Source organism: Rhinolophus hipposideros (assembly GCF_964194185.1).
Source record: "Rhinolophus hipposideros genome assembly, chromosome: 8".
NCBI lineage: Eukaryota > Metazoa > Chordata > Mammalia > Chiroptera > Rhinolophidae > Rhinolophus > Rhinolophus hipposideros.
In genome coordinates this window covers 87157251-87178823 of record NC_138054.1, presented here as the reverse complement: position 1 = coordinate 87178823, position 21573 = coordinate 87157251, and the positions used below count along the sequence as shown (strand labels likewise).

At 45.4% G+C, this 21573-nt stretch overlaps 2 protein-coding genes across 8 annotated transcripts in view; one reads left to right on the top strand and one right to left on the bottom strand.

Annotated features, from left to right (window-relative positions):
- Positions 1-12506, top strand: part of VPS13D (vacuolar protein sorting 13 homolog D) — a 229268-nt gene extending 216762 nt beyond the window's left edge. For all 7 annotated transcript variants that reach the window (XM_081057697.1, XM_081057696.1, XM_081057695.1 and 4 more), the window contains 2 exons: positions 7545-7785; positions 9392-12506. In XM_081057697.1, the coding sequence (XP_080913823.1) occupies positions 7545-7785; positions 9392-9523 (373 nt within the window). In that variant the 3' untranslated portion in view covers positions 9524-12506. The remainder of the gene's footprint in view (positions 1-7544; positions 7786-9391) is intronic.
- A 3720-nt stretch (positions 12507-16226) lies between these two features.
- On the bottom strand, positions 16227-17118 carry LOC308500529 (ferritin light chain-like). The gene has a single exon (XM_081055549.1). It carries the CDS (start codon positions 16924-16926, stop codon positions 16390-16392), a length of 537 nt encoding a protein of 178 aa, XP_080911675.1. The 5' UTR covers positions 16927-17118; the 3' UTR covers positions 16227-16389.
- Positions 17119-21573: the final 4455 nt, after the last annotated feature.

Sequence of the window (21573 nt, the reverse complement as noted above, 5' to 3'; positions counted from 1 at the left end):
ACAGTGCCTGGCACCTCACAGGCACTCAGTGAATATTTGTGGCATGAATGATAGCCGGATAGCTGCAGTTCAACATTTTATTAGTACATGTTCACTATTCCATCTTTGGGGGGGTCAAAGGTTGAGATTATAAAATTACTGTACGTTGTGCTTTTAATTTCCATCTCTGGTCCTTGCGAAATTCATTTTCAGTAGAATGACTTGTGCCAAAAACACAAGGGAAAAAGTGTATATAGTACAGGAAAGCGTGTCGCACAGCTGACGTAGGATTGTTCCCAGTGACATGCACACACTGGAAAATAGCCACGGAAAGCTGAAAACGGGAATCAAAATGATGTCAGCAAAATAGATTTCATGAAACCCTTGAAATTCATACAAACCAGGAAAAGATACTGGCATGAATGAATTTTGACTCTAAAGATGAAAACCATGTGTCTCCACCCGTTTGTGCGTTAAATCTTGCCAGTGCGTGTGGAAGGAGGCACGTGACCGTGGCCTTCCTCAGTGTATGAAAAAGACGCCATCAGGGAATCAGCAGATGTTTCTCTGATGTATCCTCAGTTGTCAGGCTGGGTCCTCACAGTGACGTGAACATTAGAATCATCACTTTGCAAGAAAGGAGTTTTCAGGAAAAGCACACAAGTGCCAAATTATACCTCTGACTTTTATCCTAGAATTGTAATTAAAAACATGTTTACAGCCCTAATTGTTTGCATATTTTCCTTCAGAGTTAACCCCTTAAAAGGGTCTTTAATACCTTGCTCTACTGTTCTAACTAAATGTTTCCACATTTTTTTCCAGTTAGACTCACTGTTTCACTTCTGGAAAATATTGTGTAATTACTTCCTGATGTCGTGAAAACCCCACAAAGTCCCCAGTGCCATGGTTACTTCAACTTTGTTCTCCCAGATCAAGTTTCATTTAATTTTTTCATTTTATTTAATTAATTAGTATTAAAAAGATAGTTACTGACATACGATTTAAAGTCTGGCCAGCTGAAAAGGCTTTAGTCTCAAATCAATCAAATATTTCTCTGGTATGTTGCAGAATTACCATTGCTTCCCATTTTCCTCAATTCTGGTTTTGAAATAGGATCCTGGCGTAAGCTGATGTTAAAGTAAAATTTGTCCTATCATTAAATTAATTTTTCTTTATAACCAGTGTCTATCTGTAGGCAGGAACCTCATTTGCATTTTTTTAAAAAATCCTACCTGTTTTACTTCAACTCCTTCATCACAAAGTTACATATTGGCATTATAAGCATTAGGATGGCTCTTACCTTCTCAATAAAAATGCGTGAGCAGCCACACGAGCTGAGGAGCTGCCTTAGCATGCTGTGTTCTGGAGTTTGACAGTTGGGTTGTATTGTCAAATGAAGTTTCAGAAAATAACATTTATGAGATTTTTTTAATACAGAAAAATAGGGAAAAAGAAAAAAAGTAGCCTATAAACCCACCAGCCAGATAAGTCCTTTCTCTTTTTGATGAAATAAACTTCATGCATATGGTTAGCAAATTCGAAGAATACAGATACAAAATCAAGAGTAAAATTCTTTCTTGTCCCCTTTGTGTCTATGATATTTTGTATCCTGTGTTTATCCTTCCTGAGAAGCTGCAGAGAGAGAGAGAGAGAGAGAGAGAGAGAGAGAGAGAGAGAGAGAGAGAGAGATCAGAAATATTTTTGGAGCACAGGTTGTAATGGTCTAATAGCATATAATTATAGAGATAAACGTTGTATTAACATATACAGTCTCACCGCAAAAACAAAAGACAGGTCCTTTTGAGGAATGGGATAGAATTCATTAGCTTCCTTTTCTACACCAGGAAATAATCTGTCGATAACCATTGACAGTTAGGGAATTGGACATTCTTTGATATGCCACTGAATTAAAACTTTCATTTGGTAGATTATTCAGCTATTCTGATCAAGGTTAATGGCTTGCTAAATCTTTAGTAAGTTAAATCAAGCGTTCTGAGAGAATTCTTTAACTTTACTAAAGGTAAAATATACCCAACATACAAAGTTGCATGTACTCTGGCAATTCCATTGGACCTCACAAAGTAATTTCATTGTCATTTTCTGAGACTATACTTAACACATAAATTTATTAAATCCTACTATGTGCAGAACAAATAGAAAATGTGCTCTTGCCTTGACAAGTTCACCATCTAGCAGAGGAAACAGAGTATTACCCACTATCTGTAACATATGATTGCTTTTAAAATAGAAGTGTGAGCCATGTGTTACTGGGCCACAAGGGGAAGTGATTAATTTATGCCTGGAAAGCTGGGGAAGGCTGTGGACAATTGACCTGGCCCTGCGGGAATAGGAGAAATGTGCCAAGGAGAGAAGAGAGAAAGTCATGTATGCAGTGAAGAGTGGACAAAGGGAGGCTGAAGAGTTCATGGCATTTCTGGAGAACTCGAGTTAGCCAGATGTGGGGATAGTGCATGTATGGGAGGGGAGGAACAGAGGCCAGGAGACTGGAAAGGTGGGTTACAAGGCCAAATTCGGAGAACTTTGACGACCACACTAAGTTTACTGCTCTACACAGTGATGAGATTTTAAAGAGGGTCCCGCTCAAAATTACATTTTAAAAATGTAACCTTGACAAATGGATCGGAGTTGGAGTGCCTAGAGGCAGGAAACCAGGTAGGAGGCTCTGGGAGTAATGCAGGTAAATGGTGGTGAAGCCTAAATGCAGACAGTGACAGGGAAGAGAAGTAGAAGGGGACCGAGCTGAGAATTATCTAGGAGGTGGCATAGTGGAGTCACAGACTGACTGAATTCATAATCTGAGTGCGGAGAGGGGTTGAGAAAGACACTGGGCTTCTTGGCTGTTTTGCTGGATGGAGTTGCCACCAAGTACAATAGGCAATGCTGAAGAAGGAGAGAACTGGAGAGAAACGGGCAGCTCAGCTCACGACATGCTGAGCGTGAGGGGGTCCTGATAGACTGGGGGGCGGCGCACTTGGCCAGGGAAGGGCCGCCTCTAGGACCACACCTGGAGTATGACGGATGACCCAGGACTCTTCTGATTTTGAAATGACTCCAAAATGAGTACTCTGTAGATGTATAAATAGATTTAATAAAAGAGTGGGAGAAAAAGAAAGAAATCAAACCACGAGGGTGGTTGAAACAATGACTTGCAGATTTCTCTCTCCCTGAGGGCAGTTGGTACTGAACCTGCTTTCCATGAGGCCTCTTAGAAGGACACTCATTTCTCCACCCGCTAACGCGAGGATTTGTAGACTTGCAAGGGGTTGCTCCCCAGTATCTGGAGAACTTGGCATCTGTTCTCAGCAGAGGACAGAGTAACAAAGCCTTGTCACCTTGGCTTCACACAGTACGTGATGATTCTTGTTTTATGGATGGCAGTAGGAAGGCTCTGAGCAAAGCCATCTGGCTAGTGACAGGCAGAGCCACCTGGCACCTAGGGCTAGCTACTTCCAGTGGCACGCTGGCTGTGGGACTAAGAGGAGACATCATTACGGGCCACAGAGGGAGTGGTCTGAGGCTGTCATCAGTGATGCCGTGGGTGTTGCTGTGACCACCCTGCGGTGGCCATGGTCTGGGGTATCATTAATGACAGCAGACCCTGCCAGATGTGCCCACGACTCGAGAGTGTCCCTCCAAGAATGACGTGAGCCGTGTGTGCCAGGCTTCTTCTCTCCAAGAAACTTCCTCAGGTTGGTCCCAAGGACAGAGTGTCCTCTTCTCCTTAAAGGAGAGTTAAAGGAAAACTTTTGACTGAGGTCTGAGAATCCTGTTTTTTTTATAGGATCCAAGATAGTATCTACACAACCTAAGATGTGTGAACAGGGTCCTGGGTGACTTCTAGTTCTCATATTTGAAGGACAAAGTTTGTCCAGAACTTTGTGTTTTTCCCGCCATCTGAGTGACTAGCAAGTCAGAGAACAGAAGGATGCATTCAAGATCTCCTGAAATCTGTGGCTTCCTTCTTCCCCTGTGTCAGCCGTGGGGTTTTCCAATAGGCCCTCCTTCGTGGGCCAACAGCAGCCCTGCATGAAGTGTGATTACACGCGGTGCAAAGAGTAGAAAGCCCAGTGCCTGGACTCAACTCACGTGCAGCAATGGCCGCTGCTGCTCTATTGGCGGGACCCTGAGCCTCTTCAGTGAAGCAAACGGAAGCCTGTGGGGAGCAGGCCTCCTGCAGGGGGACAGCTGGGAAGGGAGGGTGGTGCTGCGGCTTCGAAGGAGAAAGGGACAGAGGAAGGGGCGGCCTGGCAGAGGACACTGTCACAAGCGCTGCTGGGGCTGGGCTTCTCCTGCACCCTGAATTTCAGCTCCTCTCTCACAGTGGCGAGTTTGGGATTGGTCTCCAGGACAGGAGGAACCCTTTCATCTGGAGCTAATTATTCTTTATGGTTTGCAGATTTTGTAAAAAAAAAAAAAAAAAAATAGACAAACACACACACACAGCCTTGGTCTTCGGTTGTTGGGTGTAGAGGAAGCATCGGGAGGAAAATGGAGGCACAGCTGTCTGCAGGGTCAGTCTCAGACCGTGGCGGGGACCCTGATGTTCCAGCTGCCTGCTGTGGCCTCACCGTCTCCCCTCCGCCTCCTCTTGGTTATACCGTTGGCTCTGAAAGTGCTGCTTTTGATGTGAAAAGACTTTAGAACATTTCATGGAAGAGTCCAAAGATGTTATTATCTGTAGCAGCTTTGGGGTAGGAATGGGCCCCCGGACTCTCAGAATAGAGAGGCCTGTACCTATTCACTGCCCCTGTCCCCTCGCAGCTCTGTAACACCAGGAGTTATTTTGACTTCTCTACCAACTTTGTGACAGAAGCTGTCGAATGGTGTCTCCTCTCACAGATGGACACGCGGAGGCCTATCTTCAAGAAAGCCAGCCTGGCCGGAGTGGCCCAGCCTGGTGGGGTCTCTCTGCCTGCTGGGATGGTCCCTTCTGCACTGTGGGGAGAAACGCCGCACAGGAGAGCCTCCCAGCTCAGAGCCACCCTCCCTCCCCAAGTGGCTCTGGCCTGACAGGACTTGCGCCATCTGTGGCATCTTGAAAAGGAGTCTATTTTAAAGCCTATAAAAGTGTTCCAGTGTGGAAAGTACACGAATAATGTCAGCCACTCCAGCCTGGTGTCAGAGCAGCTGCCCGGATGGACAGGCCTTGGCCCTTTTAGAGGCTGTGCGTAAATGTCAGCTACAGGGGCTCCCAGGTGGGGTGAGCGTGGGGGATGGGGGAGGGCATGGAAGGGCCCCATCCTGTGCTGGACCAGAGCAAAGAAAATCATCTCAGCTGGGCTTTTAATGCGCATTCCTGCTCTCACCCCGACAGCAGCGGCCGACTGTGGGAGTCTGTTGAGAGCCCAGGACAGCCTCCACGGCCACCTCCCGGCCCACCAGTGCTCAGAAACCAGAGGCTGTTTTTCGGTCTTTACCTGGTTTCTCGGCAACTTCTAGCTGGCCCTGTAGCACTTCCTGCCTGTCAGGAAGCGTTTTTCTTTTTTCTTTTTCTTTTTTAAAATTTATTGGGGTGACATTTATTAGTAAAATTACATAGATTTCAGGTGTACAATTCTGTATTATATCATCTATAGATTACATTGTGTGTTCACCACCCAGAGTCAGTTCTCCTTCCGTCACCATATATTTGATCCCCCTTAAGGAATCTTTTTTCGACCTCTCTTTCTTTCTGTCTCCGTCTCCTTTCCTTCCCCTGGACCAGCTAATTTAGATCCCATTCGATTCGATCAAGGGGTGAAGCTGCCCCCTTGGTGCTGTCAGGGTTCCGGGATGTGGGAAACTCTGTGCCAAGTGGCCTCCCCACCAAAAGCTGCTGGGTGGTTCTAATTTGGGCATCAAGACTTCACAAGTCCACTTTCTTGGCATTGCCAACCAGTTAGAATAGAACAATAAACCCCAATTTTTGTCATGCGAGGCCATAATTAAAATGGCGACTGGAACCCGGCGGTGCTTACTGAGCGAGCCCTCGGGGCTCAGCGAGACGTGGGGGTAGGATAGGGACCCCAGTCTTACATCAGTTAGTCAGAGAGCCGTCTTACCTATCCAGGAGACAAAGAGAACAAATAAGTGTTTGGCAGTGCTTCTGAAGGTAAGCAGTTAAGTGTTCAAGAGTGGGGGTGGGGTTGGCATGTTTCGTGGGAAAACTTTGAGAAGCTTCGTGGAGAAGTTGGAACTCGTGACTCCTTGGGATGGGAAGTTGAGAGAGGCTGAGAGACAAGGTGGTTTTTGAATTGGGGGTGGGAGGTGCTCACTAAGCTCAGAGGTGAGCAAATGCCTGGCGCATGCTTTGGACTGAAAGCAAACCCGCAGGCAAGCCCTCAGTCCCATCAGAGTGTTTTGCAACTGCTGACACCATAACAAAGCCGCCCTGGGACCCTGTCCTCCAGCCGCTCCAGGGGGAGCCTGGGCTCTGGGCAACTGCAGTTTGCAAATTCCTCTCAGGACATCAAGTCCCGGGGGGCTGCGGCTTGACAGCCAGCCTGTGGTCCGTTCTTAGTATTCTTGCCATCATCTGTTCTCCTGTGCTGCCCCCCAACGTCACCACCCCATTGTGGAAGGCTGTCACAAGATGCAGTGGAGGCAGCCAGGCCCTGGAGAGCTGTCACAGTGGCTTCCAAGGGTCACTGCTCCCCATTCAGTAGCTGAGCTGAGAGGTTTGATGTGCATACATTTCTGCTTGAAGTCTGGGAGCTCCATGGAGGAAGAGGAATGAGACTTTTTTTTTTTTTTTAATGGTCCTAAAGCCCCTGAAACTAATGCCTGAAAGTTACGAAAATCAAGATTACAGTGTTACTAACAAAACACCTGCTAACTATTGGAATTTTCTGAAAATGGCGTGGTAGCCTCCAGGTTCCCTGTCACTGGAGGTGTTAAGCCGAGACTGAGTGACCTCTTATTAGAGCGGTGATAGAAAGGAAGTGTGTGTGAGAAAATGCTAGAGCCTCATGGTGCCATCTTCTCCTGTTTGGTCACCTATTTAATTCCACTTCTTCCCCTTCCTTCGCCATCCCCGGGGCCTGCCTTCCAGCCGCTACTGTTTACGTCCCCTGCGTTCATGGCAAACTTCCTCAGCTGCTACTTCCGTCAGCATTTAAAAGCATCGTTTTTTCTTCTCTTTCGTCCCACAAAGCCTTGGTACAGTTTTCTCTAAGCCTTAAACTATGTAAAACCTCTCACTGAAAACATCCCACATGGTACAGGTTCAGGATATAAACTGTTTCTCTTGATACTGTTGCTTGTCATCAGGTTGCAATGACATTTGTCTGGCTCCCTGTGTAAGGAGGCCAGTGCTTCATTAGCCCCACGAGGCCAGTGTCATTTTTGTTCCTAATTTATAAACGAGGAAACGGAGGCTCAGAGCAATTAAGCCACCTGCCCAAGGTGCAGTGAGGGAGGGAGCCTGGATTCGAGGTCAGGCCTTTGGGGACCAGGGCCCACCCGGGGCCCACAGCTCTGTGTGCAGGCTTAGTGACAGGAGAGCCTGGCCATTACGTTGAGGCGCAGCTCTGCGTGCCTTTCTTACCTCCCCTCTTCCTTCGCAGCTTTATAGCCGTGGAGAACATCGATAGCTACTGTGTGCTTATCTCCTCCAAGGCCGTTTACTTCCTGAAAAGTGGAGACTACGTAGATCGTGAGGCCATTTTCCTAGAAGTCAAGTACGACGATCTCTACCACTGCCTGGTCTCCAAAGACCACGGGAAGGTGTATGTGCAGGTGACCAAAAAAGCGGTGAACACGAGTAGCGGAGTGTCCATCCCGGGCCCTTCCCACCAGAAGCCAATGGTGAGTGCATGCGGGCCGGCCTTCCCTGCCTCCGAACGCCTCTGCGCTGCTTCCGTTTTCCACCCGGAACTCACTTTAGCCTCAGGCGGGGCTGTGAGCCCGGGGTGCTGCCTCCTCCTCCTTAGTGTGTGGGAGCTGGGGAGACGCTGCTGTCCCAGCTCTGCTACTGCTGAGCCTGCGCGACTTACTCAGCTCTTGTGCCTCGGGTTCCCCTCCATGTAGGGCCGGGAGTCGTGCCATCACCTCTGGTTAGTTGTGAGGACCGACTGACACGATATATGGGGTTTTTTACTCCTAAAATGGGACTCTTCAGTGCATTGCACCCAAGAAGGCGTGAGAGCAGGCACTGGCTTCTCTGTTGACTGTCCTGTATAGCAGTTGGAAAGTGTGTGTGGGGTGGGGGGAAGCAATGTCTAGCATGGGCTTCCATCCAGGGTAAATGCTCAATAAATATTTGTAAGTAAAATTTATACTTTGCCTCCAAAGGGTACAAGACACTGTTATGGCGGGACTTTTAAATCATATCATTACTCTTGACAACCAGCATTCAGTAAGGGCTCACTATATGCCCGGCTGGATACTAAATACTTCTTAAGGGTCATTTGATGTTGGACTGTCATTGTCTCCACTTGGCTGATAACGGCGGCTTGGTAATGGCAAGTGACCTGGTTATATGGCTGACACCGGAAGGAGGTGCGGTTCAGACCCAGGTGCTGTGCGACTCCAGACCTGGCTTTCTAGACCCCTTTGCTCTGTGGCCTCCACTCAGGAGCACGATGAGGAAACTCACCGTCTCCGCCGTGTTCTGACTTGGTGTCTTTTCATGAAACCCAGGGTTAGTCCTGTTTAGTTTTTGCCTAGCACGTTAGGATTTTCAAGCCTGCAAGTGAGCATGGTGTCATTCAAAATGGTCCTGCTTTTCTCTGAGTCTTTCTGCAGATCAGAAATAGCAACCGACCTTATCGGGCCTCTTCCCCTTGACCTTCTCCCTGCTCAGGAATGCACTTGGGTTTCTTATGCTTGTGCAGGCTCCCCTGGGGTCATTGGCTTAAGCTAGGGCTGGAAGATGAGTAGAATTAACACCCAAAAGTGTGAGGTATTTCTACAAGTTCCTTGTCATGGTGGGGAGCCTTGCCCAGTTGCATTTTTGCCCCTTTCAAGGCAAGTGAACAACCCAGGCGTTGTTGATAAGAGAGGCCTCGGGGCAGTCGTGTGCTGGTTCTCCTTCCCGCTTTGACCGCCAGACTTTCGATTTGAATCCCAAAGGTACAGTCTTTCAATCGTGCTCGGAGCCTGACCTCAGCAGGCCCTCATCCCCTCAGAGCTGAAACTGGTCCTTGAGGAAATGTCAGGAGATGATGGGTTGGCTACATAGTCACCCACCTGGGGAATGTGTTAAAGATACAGATTCCAGGAATTGTTCCCAGACCTTGAATCAGCATTAACTAGGAGTAGGGCCCTGGGAGTCCACTTCTGAAAAGTACACCCGGACTGTTCTCTCTGCAGCCAGGCTGGGGGCAGCTGCCCGGGTGAATTTAACTCGCATGTCCTGTGATTCTGCTTCCCCACCTCCAGGACACGTTCCTCATTCTTTTCTGCTCCTCAGGTCCATGTGAAATCGGAGGTCCTCGCTATCAAGTTGTCACAAGAAATAAACTATGCAAAGAGCCTGTACTATGAACAGCAACTTATGTTAAGACTCAATGAAAACCAGGAGCAGTTGGAGCTGGACTCCTGAAGCATCCCAGCGGCTGGAGGGAGGCGCTCCCAGACCCAAACCCCACGCCAATCAGGAGCAGAGGCCCACAGACTGGGCTCAAATTAGAGGCAAAACCGGAATACGGTTCGGGGGACGATATCAAGGAATGAGGGAAAGTAAATGGTGAGGAGGGAGGATACAAACGGAAAGCAACTGTAGTAATTTCTGGAGCGGAGGTTACTTTAGATTATGGGGAAGTAATTTTAAAAGGTATTGGTTGAATAACGTAAGAAGAAAAAGTGTACTGAGATGAATCTAATTTTTAGATTGCCCTGTATTTTGTTAACATGTGTATATGTACAACTGTGTGTTTGTAAATATAGAGGCACGTTTCCGAACAGGCCCTATAATGTGTGTAAAGGCTTGTTAACTGTAAAGTAATATAAACGTATATTGGATCTTCTATTGCACTAATTCCCCATGTCCGATTCAGGGTACTCTCTGTAAAAAGGCACTGTTGGAAGTTGAAGAATGTTATGTGTTCGTTTTGGAATCTAGAGTAGTCACAGCAAAGAGCCTGTCACGGATTGAGACTGAAGGTGCCTTTGAAACCTGCACTTCCCCAGGTGGAGCTGTGAGCCAAAATATTCAGAACCAGAGCTGGCCCTTCGACAGAGATGGACGAGAGTGGCTCGGGGAGCCATCTTTTATTTATTTCTCACCCCTGTTTCAAAGATAGCCCTTAGATGATCACAAATTATTATTTTTTATCTGCCTATCAATTCGGCTTTCTCTTGATAAGTCTCGCCAAACTTTGAGATAAAAATGTGTTCTGTTGCTGCATACACGTGTGTGCGTGCACACACACACACACACACACACACACACACACCAGCATTGTAATTTTCTCTTGGGTTATCATCGGAGAGGGTCAGTTTGAAACATTGATTTAAAAAGGGAAGACGTCCCATAGAACTCTTTGTTTTAACAAATCAAAAATCCACAGTAAGAATGTTCTTACTCACAATAAGAACAGTAAGAATGCCCCGTTGAATGCATCCGGGGCAGCAACAGAGAAGAAGGACTTGGGACTCTTTTGAATAAAGAAAAGCCATAGGCAGGCACCCAACTCCGTAGCCCTGGGGACACAGTGATAGTAACACTAGGACGAGAAGGGAGAGGGAGGGAGAGAGTCTGAGAAAAGGGAATCAAATTTGAGTATTAAAAAGCTGTTGTTGTAAGTTTCTCATGGTACCAAGATTTGGCCAAAGTATCTCTTGTCCTTGGTTTTAAATAACAACCAGGAGCAAGACTGGTATGAGTGCCCCCTCCTTGGATCTTGTTGGTGGTGTTTCCCTTTTCTATAAGGAAGAGACAGGTTGGAGGAATGAGAGGGACCTCACTCTATAATGAATGACTAGCCTGTGATTTTTAAATTTTATTTACATAAAGCGAATCAGTTTCTCCAACCTTGTCACATGTAGCCGAGATCTAAAATGACTTAGTGGATCAGTGGATCTGTAGAAGGTTTGGGTGTTTGGAACTCATGACCCAAACCCTTCCAAGACACAAATGAAGCTGATCTTTCTGTCTCTTTCCCCCTCTTCTTCTCTCCTCCTCCTCCTTCTCCCTCTGTGTGTGTGTGTGTGTGTGTGTGTGTGTTCATTCAGAGACGCAGGAAGGGCGCTTTAGCATAAGTGTTTTAAGTGCTTTAGCTGAACAGTGTTTTCAAGGATCACCTTGTACCTTGTACCTCGTTCATATGGTCTTCACTGGACTCTAAGTTCATGGACTGCAGAACGGAAACGTGGCTTTTGAAGGGTTGGGGTGGGTTTTGGGTCGGTTGGCTGGCTGGCTTTTGCTGGGCAGCAGTCAGGATTCTGTCAGCCTCACACGCAGGAGCCGCAGTCCACGGCCCGAGTGTTACTTCCTGCAGGTCTAGTGGCCTTCCTCACCAGCCTCCATCCCTGCACCCCACAAGTTTGGCTTGTGGTTTTGTCATCAGTAACCCACTGCCTGAGATCATGATCTCTTCAAGATGAGACTCTCAGAAGGGTTGATTGTTTGCGTCAGTGAGCCCTCTGTCACTCTCTGGAATGAAGTCACTTGAATGTCTGTACGGATTAAGGAGCTTAGTATTACTAAAGAAAAGAAGCCTGCCTTCTGCCCCCAGCAGCAGCTGGGTATTCTGGGCTCTGACTGCAGAAAGCTGGTTGAGGGACGGTGCTTCCCAGAGGACTCCAGAGGTGTTCGGAGGCCCTTCCCCCACTCCTTTCTAATTTTAATCAGCTCTTGAAATAGTTGCCCATCTTCTCTGATTGCACAACTCCTCTCTGACATTTGCGCCTTAGAATGTTCAAATGGGATCCAAAGACCACATGAGCTGGGAGTGTGGGGGTGGGGATGGACGCCCACTGAGAGCTTCTCAAGCTCTCCCCTGCCCTGACACCCCTAGTGCCAGGCGTGGCGATAAGGTTTCAGGGGCTCTGGACATAGTTTCCTGGTTGGCCAGGAAAAACTCCAAAGCTGCAGAGGAAGCAGGCCCTGGCCCTGGCTCCGTGAATGCCCCGTTGAATAAGGAGAAATTGGATAAGGAGAAAGCAGAAGCCATCCTAATGCCCTGCGCCAGCACAGCTGGCCAGCCATGTCGCTGCCTAACCAGAGCTGCTTTTCTCTGCCCGCTGGAAAGGCCAGCCAGAGGTCAGCGCGTCCCCACACCCCGGGCGGGCCTGGCCGCCACTCACTGCAAAACACAAGAGCAGCCTGTTACCAGCCCGAGTGTCTCGCTGCTGGGTGGGCACTCACCTCCGTGCAGAAGGCCCCAGGGCCACTTTGTGTTTAAGCATCTTCTGTGCCTCCAAATGCCATCGTAGCTGCTTGATAAAACTCTGAAAACAAAGTATCTGGTTCTCCACCATGTAAACACTATTACAATCACCAATGTGTTAAGACTCTAACCTGTTTCCCATATCAGAGTCATTATTTTTCTTCCTGTGGAATAAAATGCTTTGTTGACTTCCCAGACATGTTGTTTTCTTCTGGTTTCTTGGTGTTCTGTAGATTCTAGAACCATCATCAATGACAAATGCCAAACATATTATGTTCCCAATAACATATGCCCTCTTTCCCCTCGCCCCAGGGAAGCACATTACTAGGACTAAGCCTGCACCTTGAGCCGTCCTTAACTTTACAAGAGTTTGCAGCACTTTCTGTTCTCCAGGCTCCTGGTTTTATGTCAGCTGCTCCCCACGCTGCCACTCTGAGGGTGCTGGTCTGGGCCTGGCAGGATGGGAATTGTTCTTTACCGAGGAGGGGAGACTTCAGGGAGATCAGCTTTGGAGTTCACTAGGGATATGTTAAGTTCAGGGTGCCAACTTGATACCCCCAGGAGATGTCAGGAAGGCAGGCGGCCATCAGAGTCTGGAATTCAAGACTAAAGCCCAGACCAGAGGTTTCCCATTGGGCATCATCAGTGTACAAATGACAGGCTGACAGGCGGAGCCTGAATGAAATTCCCAAAGGACTGAGTGTGGGTAGCAAAAGGAAAAGAGGCCCCAGTCTGAGCCCTGGGGCTCCCCAAAGTTGAGAGTTTAGACAGATGGAGAGGAACAGCAAGGGGGACTGAGCAGGACCATCCAGAGACAGACAGACCTGGAATGTGGGTCCTGGAAGCAGAGTCCAGAAGGATTTCCGAGAGCAGAGAGATGAACTATGAAATGCTGCCGATAAATCAAGTAGGATGAGGACCATCCATCAGTTAATATTGGATTTATGGCATCAGGTCACTGGAGACCTTCCTTCCTAAGAGCAGTTGGAGTGGAGTGGTGAGGGTGAATGCCGGGTTGGAGTCGTTTTTTTGTTTTTGTTTTTTAATAAATTTTAATTGGGGAATATTGGGTTTCTTCAGGGAATTGTCCTTCAATCTAGTTGTGGAGGGCGCAGCTCAGCTCCAGTCGCCATTTTCAGTCTTTAGTTGCCGGGGGCACAGCCCGCCATCCCATGCAGGAATTGACCCAGCAACCTTGCTAAGAGCTCGTGCTCTAATCAACTGAGCCATCAGGCCTCCCCTCCGGAAGCTCAGCAGCAGCTCGTTGTCTTCCATCTAGTTGTGGAAGGCGCAGCTCACTGGCCCATGTGGGAATCGAACCGGCAAACCTGTTCAAAGCTCGCGCTCTAACCACCTGAGCCCTCCAGCCACCCCTGGAGTCGTTTTAAGAGACAAATTGAAGAAGAGGAATTCAAGATGATAGTGACAGCTCTCTAGAGTGACCTGGCTATAAACGGAGGGAGAGAAGTGGCTAGTGCTTCATGGGAGAAGGGCGACAATGAAGGAGGGAAGTAAAAGGAGAGAAGGGAGACCAGCTGGCAAAGAAGATGAGTGGATGAGGTAGAAACGTCAGGAGATTGTCATTTGGCTGCTTCTGTTTCCTCAGGGAGATGAGTGGCGAGTGAGTACAAGACAGGAGGTAGAGATTTGGAGAGGGGAGAAGATGTAAAACAGTGATTTAGGACAAGGGGAAAGTGAACAGACCAGACAGTTCAATCGAGGTTGGTGGTCATGAATTTAAAATGAGACCAGGCAGCCTGGTTGTTTTTCTCTAGATGCATTCACCATGAAATAGGCAAAGAATTGAATTAATCAAGAAGTGTTCCCTCTCGTGTGTTCAAACGCCCCATCCAGCATTGCCCACTTGAACTTGACAAGAGCCAGTCAGAACCAAATGTCCAACAGAAATCCAAGAGCTTAAGAGAAGACAGGAGCTACAGTCATCTAAAGAATACTCCCTTTCTAAGTGGGGGAGACCATGGGAGATACAGCTAACACCCCCAAATGAGAGCACAACTAGAATATTTCAGGGCTGCCAGGGTAGTGGGGCAGTGTTTCAAGATGAGCTGTCCAAGCATAGGACAAGGAGAAACTTGGCACAGAAAGAGTGTGCCTGTGACATCTCCTTTAGCCAGCTCAGGGTGCCATCCTACAGGTACCAACTGGTTACAAGACCAGGTCCTGAGGAGCAGTCGCTGTTCCAGGCTGACTTTCTCTGGCTGGAAGACGATTTTCGAGCAATTGTAAATACCGAAGAAAGAAGAAAGGAACTGTCTGTGGAATAATCCTGTTGAAACTTAAAAATTCGTCTTTAAGTTTTTTATACAAATGCAAAGCAAAAATACAATTTCACATATATGTCCTATCACGCTCAGGCAGTTACTGCTGTATTTTTCCCCTCTTTGTTCCCCCACCCAACGTCACCCCCTTTCTACTTCACCTCCAAACTAATCATGTCGCTTGTTGCCCTGTTCTCATTATGCTCATGTAAGTAAGTATATGCAGGCATGTATATAGATATATGTCTTCGTATAGTTTCCTGACATTTGTTTTTATAAAGTTGGACTCATGCACACTGTCTTGCAGCTCCTCTGTGTTACCCTCATGTTGGCGTAACTGTATTCTCTTCAGTGCTGCGTAATAGCTGATGCTTCACATGTCCTGTAAGTGACTCAACTAGTCCATATAATAACAACTATTACTACGACCATATTGATGTGCGTTCCCTTAGTTTTCAGTCCATCCAACCCTGCCCCCCCCAAGAACACCCCTACAATAAACATACCCCGTTTATGTGCTTGGGCACTCATTTTATTTCTATGCAAGATCATTCTCCTAAAATGCTGGCAGGAACATGGCAGGGTGCAGCCATCTGGGAGCGCCCTCGTCCTGCACCTCCGCCAACCAGCCTGATGGGTACAAACTGGTATCTCAATCTTTATTTTGCATTTCCCTAGCAGTAAACTTGACCATCTTTTCATTTGTTTGTAAAAGTTTAAGAATGGCTGCTGCATTGCAGCAAATGCCCTTTCAGCATCTCTTCTTATGACCATTATTGTTTTTTCTCCATTAATTATTTCATGTGATAACGTTATGTTGATAGATTTCCTTATCCCGCATCATCTTTAGTCTCTAACATAAGCCCCATTTGGTCATAATGTGTTAATTTATTATTCTTTTGATACATTTCCCGTTTCTATTTGCTAGTATTTTTGAATCTTTGCATCTTTAAAGTGAGAGGTCTATGATTTTCCTTTTTCTTAGTATCAGATTTTAGAATTAAAATTATGATGCCTTCATAAAGTGGACTGGGGATTTTCTACCATTTTCTATGGTTTGCAATGCTTAAATTACATTAGAATTTCCTGTTCTAGTTTTTTCAAGTTAGATGAAAGTAGGCCACAAACTCATCAGGTTCCAGAATCTTTTCCAGTGGTTCCCTTTAATCACTGCCCCATGTGCCCAATGCTAATTGGAATATTCATAATGATGGTGCACATGTCCGATTTCTTCATAGGTCAATTTTGGTGGCATTTTTGGTTTTTAAAAATCATTCAGTTTTCTTAGATGTTTTAATTTGTTGCCATACAGTTGCATGTATTCTCTCAAAATTATTTTAATACCTCCTACATCTGGTTATTTTTCCTTTCTCATTCCTAATCTTGCATCTTATTACCTTTTATTTTTTTCATAAATAAGTTTTTGAGGAAGTTACTATTCTTTTCCAAGAACGAGTTGGGATTTGTTTTTCCTTGCTATTTTGTTTTTATTCTATTGATTTTAATCTTTGATTCCTCTTAGCTGCTTGTTTTATTTTACTATTCTTGTTTTCTAAGATAAGTCCTTAGCTTTATTTCGGTTTTTTTTCACATTCTTGAATAATGAGGGCTTTTTTTTTTTTTTTTTTTTTTTTTTTTGCTGCAAAAAGCTTTATTGTTTCAATTTGGTCCACGGCAGGGAAGAGGGCTCTGGGGTGGTTAGAAGGCTGCCTACTGGTTTTAGGGAGAGGCTCAGGCAAAAACCTAATGTTAGGGGGATGCAGAGGGGCCTCTCAAAGGCCTCTGGGCTCCAGAGGCTCCTAGGCGTGCTTGAGGGTGAGCCTTTCGAAAAGATACTCGCCAAGCCCGGCCTGGGAGCTAGCCAGCCTGCGCAGGTTAGTCAGGTGGTCGCCCATCTTCTTGATGAGTTTCACCTCCTCGTCTAGGAAGTGGGTCTCCAGGAAATCACAGAGATGGGGGTCTGCTGTGCCGGCAGAACCCATGGCATGCAGATCCAAAAGGGCCTGGTTCAGGTTCTTCTCCAAGACCAAGGCAGCTTCCATGGCATCCTGAGTTTTACCCCACTCATCGTGGGAAGGCTTCTGCAGGTCCTGGAAGAGGGCGCGACCACCACGCTGGTTTTGCATCTTCAAGAGACGTTCCGCGCCCTCGCGCTTCTCCTCGGCCAACTCGCAGAAGAAGTGGCTCACGCCCTCTAGAGCCACATCGTCACGGTCGAAATAGAAGCCCAGAGAGAGGTAGGTGTAGGAGGCCCGCAGATGCAAGTTGACCAGGCGGTTGACGGCGGCCTCCACCTCGGTGGAATAATTCTGACGAACTTGGGATTGGGAGCTCATGGTTGCTCCGCAATAGGAGTTAAGCTAAAAATAAAAAGGTGTTAGCTGGTCTCGGAGGCCGAGGATGGCTGAGTTGGTTCCGAAGGCTGAGACTGGAAAAGAGGTTGGAGGGTGGTCGGAGGCTGGAAGAAGGGGCGTCCCAGGGTCTGTTCCGTCCAAACACTGTTGAAGCAAGAGACAGATCCGGGGGAACGCCGAAGACACTCATGAGGGCATTTTAAGGTTATAAATTTTCTTCTGAATACAGCTTTGTTTATCTCATAGATTTTGGTATTAAACATTCTTTCATTTATACAGTTTTTAATTTTACTTTCGATTTCTCCTGTGGTCTAAGAACCACCTAGGAATATGTTTATAATTTCTAAATATTAAAAAAATTTAGCTTCCCTAAATTAATTATTTCAAATATTGGATTATAATTGGTAAATGTAACTTGAAGATGTCTACATTTTAAAATAAAAATCTGGTGTGTTTTTGTGTTTTTTTTCGGTCCAGGTAGTTAATGAATTTTTATAAATGTTCCATGAACATGTGAAATAAAAGTATGTTCTCTTTGAGGCATGTAAAGATGGTAGGTAGGTTAGTAGGCAAATGGATGCGTATATAGGTACCATGTTTCCCTGAAAATAAGACCTAGCTGGACCATCAGCTCTAATGCGTCTTTTGGAGCAAAAATTAATATAAGAACTGGTCTTATTTTAATATAATATAAGACCGAGTCTTTATAATATAATGTAATTAATATACTGGGTCTTATATTAATTTTTGCTCCAAAAGATGCATTAGAGTTGGTGGTCCGGCTAGGTCTCATCTTCAGGGAAGCATGGTACTGAGAGATACAAGTTGATGGCCTATATTAATCCTGTGTGATCTTACTTATTTTGTGTTTAAGAGAGCTCTGACCTCCAATCTTCAAATGGCCAGAGAAGCAATTTCTAACTTCTTCTGTACTCCTTAGAAATGGCAATAAGTCCTTAAAGTAACAAAGTTAGAAGAAAGAAAGCATAGCAGCCAAGTACGTAATCCAGTTGGAACTTGAGAAGGATTTGATGCTGGACAGTGGCACTCCAGCGCTGCCTTCCCTTCCCCAGGAGCTGGGCCCACCGACTTGCTCATCTCAAGAGGAGCCAGGCCATCATCTCCCACAGTCCTCACCCAAGCAGCATACCCAGGGTAAGTAGTGCCGCGGGGTAATAAAACGTCACACCTCATGCTTATTCTGGTCTGACTCAAAAGCACCAGAATGTCAGGGATGGGTACATGTTGCCTTAGAGCAAATGTATGGGTCTAGACCAACTTGACCTTTGGAAACCCTCAGCAAGTAAGCCCCAGAGGGAGGTAGTGTGTGGGGAGAGGGCAAGGAGAGGTTCTGAGATGACTCCCAGGGCCACTTTAGGGGGGCAAAGGGCTGCCTTTGGGGCATGTTTTGCTAAAGCACTTAACTTCAGAGGTACACAGAGACTTCTGGGAAGTTTGGCCAAGCCTGCAGAAAGGCAGCTCTCCATTCTGTTAGATGGTTTGTCCACAGAGACACCCATCCCTAGGAGCTCCCATACAACGCTGGTGACTGATTCCAGCATCATTAAGCCCCTGCCAGCCCTTGCTGTGGGCATCTACCTGGGGGCCAGGCTTGGTGCTGGGGGCCAGGGATATGTAGTGGATATTGCTGCATATCTGGCTGCCCTCACTGGGCTGGTGGACATCAGAGTGGGGCAAGGAAGACGTCACAGGGGAAGAGGCAGGTAGTCTGAGTCCAGGAGGGCCAAGAGGAACTAGAGGCAGAGGAAAGGGTGGTCGACGTGTGAAGTCTGGGAGGTGAAGATACTCGGCACATCGGAAGACCAGGATCTCAGACTGGCTGGAGTGTAGTCACACGAGGCTGGAGACTGGTCATGTTGGATTTGGTAAGGGGAAACGTGTTAGGCTGAGGATTTCACTGCAAAATTGGCATCTCAAAAAATACCTCTCTGGCTGCAAGATGGAGAACGGGTCAAATGAGTCAAGAGTGGAAGGCTGTGCAGTAGTGCAGGTGAGAAATAACGGTGCTTGTGCGAGGAAAGGGCAGTGGAGATGGAGAGAGCAATAGACTTGGGAAATGTTGTCGAAGAATAGATGAAACAGAGGGATTAATTTAATGTAGAGGATTAGGGGAAAGGAGGCATCAAGGGTAATTCCCAGCGTAAGTAACCAGGTGACTGGTCACGTGATTACTGAGATGGGGCAACATTAGGGGAATAGCAGGATGTTTGTGGCTGGTGTCCATTTACTGACTGTTAAATATTTGTTGAATGTTAAGTGAATAGATGAAGTAGAAATAATGAGTGTCCTTCCCTGTGACAGTGGCAACAGAATGGTCGTCCCATGACCGACATACCAAGGGTGGGCATGGTTGCCTGGGTGCCTGTAGACAATTGAAAAACAATCATGAAACGAGGACTAAAAGCCAGTTTTCTTTTTCTCATCATGCACTTGGCAATTCTAAACAAAATCTGATAAAAATTCTCCACCCCTCAAAAATCTTGCGCGACTTTAAGTTGTGTTAAGTAGTTATAATATGTACATAAGCTTCAAATTAGCCCATTCGTATTCCTTATCCTTTAGTAAAGTATGTATTCCACATGGAAGTTAATTCTGAGAACCCCAGGTATGCAGTGGCCCCCTCCACAAACGCGCGCGCACACACACACTCAGCTACATACCTTCGTTTTGAGAGGAAGTCTAATGATTTGGAGTTGTTTAGGCCTACAACGTGAGGCTCAGTTCACATCTCCAACCCTGTGTTCCTACACATCCCTGTTTAAATAGTATATTTGAAGTAAATGATGGTAGACAGTGATCATAAAGATGAAGCAATAGAACTTGAGTTCTGTCATTCTGTGTGACCACTTGCAATTTTGATTTGTGTTGAAAATGTTAAACAGTGAAACAGAGTGCAGATCATGAAGTATAATATTTTTGTTTGGAAATGCAGATTTTAGTTCCTAAATGAAATGCAAAGAAACTAAAGCATTATATCAGTGGAATGATTTATTAGTTGCCAAAATCATACCTTTTGCATATATATTGATTTTATTAAAATTCAGTTACTAGTTACTGGGCATTTAATTAAACATTTGTTATTTATTAGGTTGGTACAAAAGTTATTGCAGTTTAAAAGGTTAAAAATATTTGCAAAAACTGCAATTACTTTTGCGCCAACCTAATAGGTTTATAATAACAACAGCAACAAAAAAGAATCAAGCCATCCAATAAATATAAAATATAAACATAAAAGCAATATTAAAATATTAAGTAGTTCTGCCCTTTTTTGTACTATAATATTTATTTAATTTTTACTGGCATAATTATTTATTTTAAAAGTTGTATTATAGAATTATGCACTTGAAACCTATATAATTTTATTAACCAATGTCATCCCAATAAATTTAAATTAAAATTTTTTATAAGAAGAAAGAAAAAGAGAAATCAATACCTGTGTATAAAAAATTCAGTAGAATTTTTTCAGTCTGCATTCTTGTTACTATTATTTGTTTTGCTAGTGATTATTACCGAAGCTAATTTTGTCATATCAAAGACAAGAATATTAAAAAATGATCTTCTCGGTTTTAAGTATACTAGGTACACTCCTGACCCAAGATGAGGATCCCAGGGGATGTTGAAGTCGGCCATTCCTGAAGATGGGATAGGAATTGGGTCTGACAACCAGGGAGACCAGATTGAGTCATGGCCCCTAATGATGAGGATGAGAGGATTTCACAGAAGGATTGAAACATGAAGCACATTGTTAGTGCAACCTGAATGAGAGGAGGGAAAGGCAAATGAGAGATGCAAGATCTAGAATGAGGGAGCCCTGAACTTGAATTTGTACTGGTTTGGAATTAACTGTTTTCCAATCCTTTGCCCCACCGTGTTCCACTCCACACCAGTCCTGCCCCCACAGGTAACTACTTTCAACTCTTTTCCAATTTCTTCTTGTATTTACTTCCATTTTTCCAACTACCATGTTTCTACTACCTGTTCTTCACTTCCTTCCATCAGAGGTATTATCTACTGATTCCCTACAGTACAGGATTAGGATTTGTTCCTTTCTACCCCTCCACACCCACCAAATACTCCACACTGAAGAAAGAAAAGAGGGACATCATTACAGGTCCTATAGACATTTAAAAGATGACAAGGAGATACTGAGTAACTTTTTGCACTTAAATCTACAACTCAGATTAAGTAGATACACGTTTCGTGAAAGGCACAAATTACCAAAACTGACTGAAGAAATAGGAAATCTGAATATCTCTACATCTACTTAAAACACTGAATTTGTAATTAAAAACCTTCCCATAAAGAAAAGTCCAGGCCCAGATGGCTTCACTTGTTAAAGCCATCAAACATTTAAGGAAAAATTAATATCAATTCTATGCAAGTTCTTTCAGAAAATGGAGGCAAAAGCACCCATTTTGCACCCAAAAGCACCCAAAAATTATTGTATGAGGTCGGTAATACTCTGAGGCCAAAACCAGACAGAAGTTTTACAAGAAAAGTAAAGATCAATATCTCTCATGAACATAGATGCAAAATTTTTAAACAATCTTTTTAGCAAATTAGCTCAATGAGTTATATAACCCAAGTGAAAATAAGCAAACATTTCAA